Source organism: Gekko japonicus, unplaced genomic scaffold, assembly GCF_001447785.1.
Source record: "Gekko japonicus isolate JY-2015 unplaced genomic scaffold, Gekko_japonicus_V1.1 scaffold8, whole genome shotgun sequence".
Classification (NCBI taxonomy): Eukaryota; Metazoa; Chordata; class Lepidosauria; order Squamata; family Gekkonidae; genus Gekko; species Gekko japonicus.
Window position 1 is genome coordinate 3,458,846 of NW_015167057.1, and position 3,842 is coordinate 3,462,687.

Here is a 3,842-nt window from a genome sequence, read left to right on the forward strand (position 1 = left end):
TAGCTAATCTATCTGGTGTAGTATATCATCTATAAAACATCTTATACATGTTCTCTTTATATGACACAGCATTAGTTAATTTTATATTCTTCATCCAAATCTGCTCCCACTCTTCTAAATTAATATTGTGGCCTATATTCTGGGCCCATACAATCATTTCCCCCCCCACTATTTCATCAACCATCACATCATCCAATAAGATCTTATATATTTTCTTTATCACTTTGTTTTCTGCTAAGACAATTTCTTCCAGTTCAGTTATTTTATTATTAAACTCTTGTTTCTTATCCTTCAAATATATCGATTCCAGTTGCGCTTTCTTCCACCAGGATAATTGTTCTGGTAATTTAAGATTGTCTTTTTTATCCAAAATATCCTGGTATCTTAACGCTTCTTCTCCCATATATACATTGGGTAAAGTAAATGCCTCTAAAGGTATAATCAGTCTTGATATTTTAATATAAAAGTTTTTATGTATAGGATCCCAAACCTTTAGTAATGCTGCTCTCAGCCAATGCTGCTTAAAATATTTTTGAGAGCCTTTTTCATACCACAGGAAAGTATTCCATCCTAACAGTAAATCATGGCCCTCAATTTTTAAAAGTCTCATATCTCCTAAAGTAATCCATTCTTTAATCCATACTAATGCTGCAGCTCTATAATACAGTAACCAATTCAGTATGCCAACCCCCCCTCTTTCTTTTACATCATGTAGCATTTTCAATCTTATCCGTGCCCTTTTCCCTTGCCATATAAACTTGGATGTCATCCGGTCTAAGTCTTTAAACAAATTTTGATTTTGTAATACAGGAATAGTTTGAAATAAAAACATCCATCTAGGTAAAATGTTCATTTCCAAAGAGGGCGCTTCCTCCAGGGGGAATGGATGTCTGTAGCCTGGAGATCAGTTGTGATTCTGGGAGAAGTCCGGGCCCCACCTGGATGTTGGCAACCCAAGAATGTCAATGGTCCCTTTATCAGGAGGGGATGCCAAGAGCACCAGATCAGCTGCTCCATAACCATTCAGGAGTACAGTTCCTGAGTATACAGCAAAACCTGGCTTTGGTACATGAAAACACACGTGGAACTACATTCACCCGTATCAGACCTTTGGCCTGCCAAGATGGGTGTTGTCTGCTCTGACTGGTAGCAGCTCTGCAGGGTCTCCACTAGAGGTCTTCCGCATCACCTGCTACTTGATCCTTTTAGCTGCAGGCGCTGGAGATTGAACCTGGGACCGTCGGTATTCAAAGCAAATGCTCTACCCCCGAGAGGTCTCCCATCCAAATACTGGCCAGGGCTGACCCTGCTTAGCTTCCAAGATCTGATGAGATCAAGCTAGCCTGGGACATCCAGGTCGGGGGGCAATCCGTGTGTCTGTCAAGTGCTGTCAAGTCACAGCTGACTTATGGTGACCCAGTAGGGTTTTGAAGGCAAGAGACACTCAGAGGTGGTTTGCCATCGCTTGCCCCTGCATAGCGACTCTGGACTTCCTCAGTGGTCTCCCATCCAAATACTGACCAGGGCCGACCCTGCTTAGCTTCCAAGATCTGATGAGCTCGGGCTAGTCTGGGCCACCCAGGTCAGAGCTTACACACTGGGAGTCAATGCAATTAGTAGGATGACACATATAATACGCAACATTGCCATAAGACGTGGAGGACAGAAGTCTGAAACAAAGCATTATGTATTAGACATGACTTACATGCAACGTCTGCAAATCGATCCATGCACAGGCATTTTTCTCTCCTTGGGTCTGTATTCAAACTCCATCACGGCGCTTGAACCCTGAAACTGCCTCATACTGAGTCAGACCCTTGGTTGACCAAGGTGAGGACCAATGCTCCCAAGCTGTGGAGTCTTGTGAGCAAAAATTCTACTTTGTGAGCTACTGGCATTAAAGTTGTGAGCGAGCAATTTGGCTGCTTGCATAAATCAGTTTGCTCTGGAGCCATCCTTTTTGAGCTGAGACAAAAATGTGTGAGCTGGAGGCTAAAAAACTGTGAGCTAGCTCACATTAACTCAGCTTAGAGGTGAGGTGAGGAGTGGACTGTCTACTCTGACTGGCAACAGCTTTCCAAGATATCAGGTACAGAGCTCTTGCATGTCATCTACCACCTGATCCTTGTAACTGGAGATGCCGGGGACTGAACCTGTGACCTTCTGCATGCCAAAGCAGAGCCATGGCCCCTCAAGCAGTGGGAGACAAGCACAGAGAGGAGTGGAGACACTGGAATGTAAAGCACGAGGGTGGGGAGATTTGAAAGTGCACAGGGGTATGACATATATGTATGTCTTGGTAGCCATCCATCACTTTCTCCATTCTTTCTCCCTCTAGATTACCCAGCTGAAGATAGACCACAATCCTTTTGCCAAGGGCTTCCGGGATAACTTTGATTCGTGAGTCTCTCTTCCACTCATCTTCTCTCCTAATTGTCTAAGCGTTTAGTAGACAGTGGATCCTCTTAGCAGGGCTACTCTCCCGTTAAATTCTCCTCCTCCCCTTCATTGTTTTGAAACAGCTTCTGCCTCCTAGCCTAATTATTATTTCCCATTTGTGGGGGAGCCTGAATTAATCCTTAGTTCAGAGGTCCCCAACCTTTTTGAGCTTACAGGCACCTTTGGGATTCTCTAATAGAATGGTGGGCGTAGCCACAAAACAGGTGTCATCAGGGGTCATTTTGTAGAAAAAGAGGTGCAGGAGCTCATTAGCATAGCTCATTAGCATAACTCATTAGCATAACTTATTTACATATGCAACACCCCCTGACATCACTGGAAGTGTGTCAGAAGGCAACACCCACCGCTCAGGCTCCACTGGACTGTTTTGGATTGCTAGCTATTGGGGGAGGGGGGGAGGAATGTGCAGATCTGTCCTCGCAGAGGAGGGAGAGCTTGTACCTGAATAAAACTTGGTCTTAAAGGTGCCACTGGACTGTCTTGGACCGGGGGGGGGGGGCTCTGCAACTTACCTGGCTGCTTCTTGCTCTGACTGAGGGCTGCTGGGAGCAGGGGGTGGGGCTTGTTGCATGTGCCTGCCCCCTTGGCTCTTTACTGCCGGAGCTTCGCTCCTGTGCGCTCCTGCAGGAAATGAACCCTGGGTGTCATAAAAATGGCTGCCAGGGGAGGCAGAGCCAGCCACAAAATGGTTGCCAGCACGGACCTTCAGTCACACAGTTAAGATCTTTCTGCTCTGGTGGCAGCTGCTGCCAAAAGCAACTTTAAAAAAATATCTGCACAGCCAATCCAGTTTCCAGTGGGCAATCAGTAACCTTGCAGGGTAAAAGGCCTGCCCGCTTTCTAAAAACACTTGACAGGCAGGTGCCATGGTACCCACTTTCATCAGGCTGGGAACCTCTGCCTTAATATGTCTTTGTTCCAAGTGTCAGGAGAGGAGGCTTCAATCATTACCTTTTGTTTCCTTTTAGAATAATAACTGTACGATTATCATAATGGGGGGGGGGGAGAATGAGGAATACCTTATGCTGAAAAGAGAAAAGCAGTAACCAAAGCAGCCACAGTTGTGGAAAGTGTCTTATATGGATTGGGGCAGTTGTGCTGGGGAAGAGTTTTTGTCCCTCCCCTGCATTAAGGTTGCCAACTCTAGGTTGGGACATTCCTGGAGATTTAGAGGTGGAGCCTGGGGAAGGGCAGGGTTTGGAGAGGGGTGGGACCTCAGTGGGCTATAATGGCAGAGAGTCCACCCTCCAAAGCAGCCATTTTCTCCAAGGAAACTGATCAATGTAGTCTGGAGATCAGTTGTAATTACTTCATCTTTTCAGAACTTAGCCCCAGGAGTGAAAAGGGTAAACACAATTGTAGTGGGGTCTCTGCCTTTTTTC

The 3,842-nt window shown here is 45.8% G+C and overlaps 1 protein-coding gene across 1 annotated transcript in view; it reads left to right on the top strand.

Annotated features, from left to right (window-relative positions):
• The window catches only part of TBX21 (T-box 21), a 70,545-nt gene that overhangs the window by 64,396 nt on the left and 2,307 nt on the right, over nt 1-3,842 (top strand). Inside the window, exon 5 of the mRNA XM_015412430.1 lies at nt 2,339-2,400. Within this exon, the coding sequence (XP_015267916.1) occupies nt 2,339-2,400 (62 nt within the window). The remainder of the gene's footprint in view (nt 1-2,338; nt 2,401-3,842) is intronic.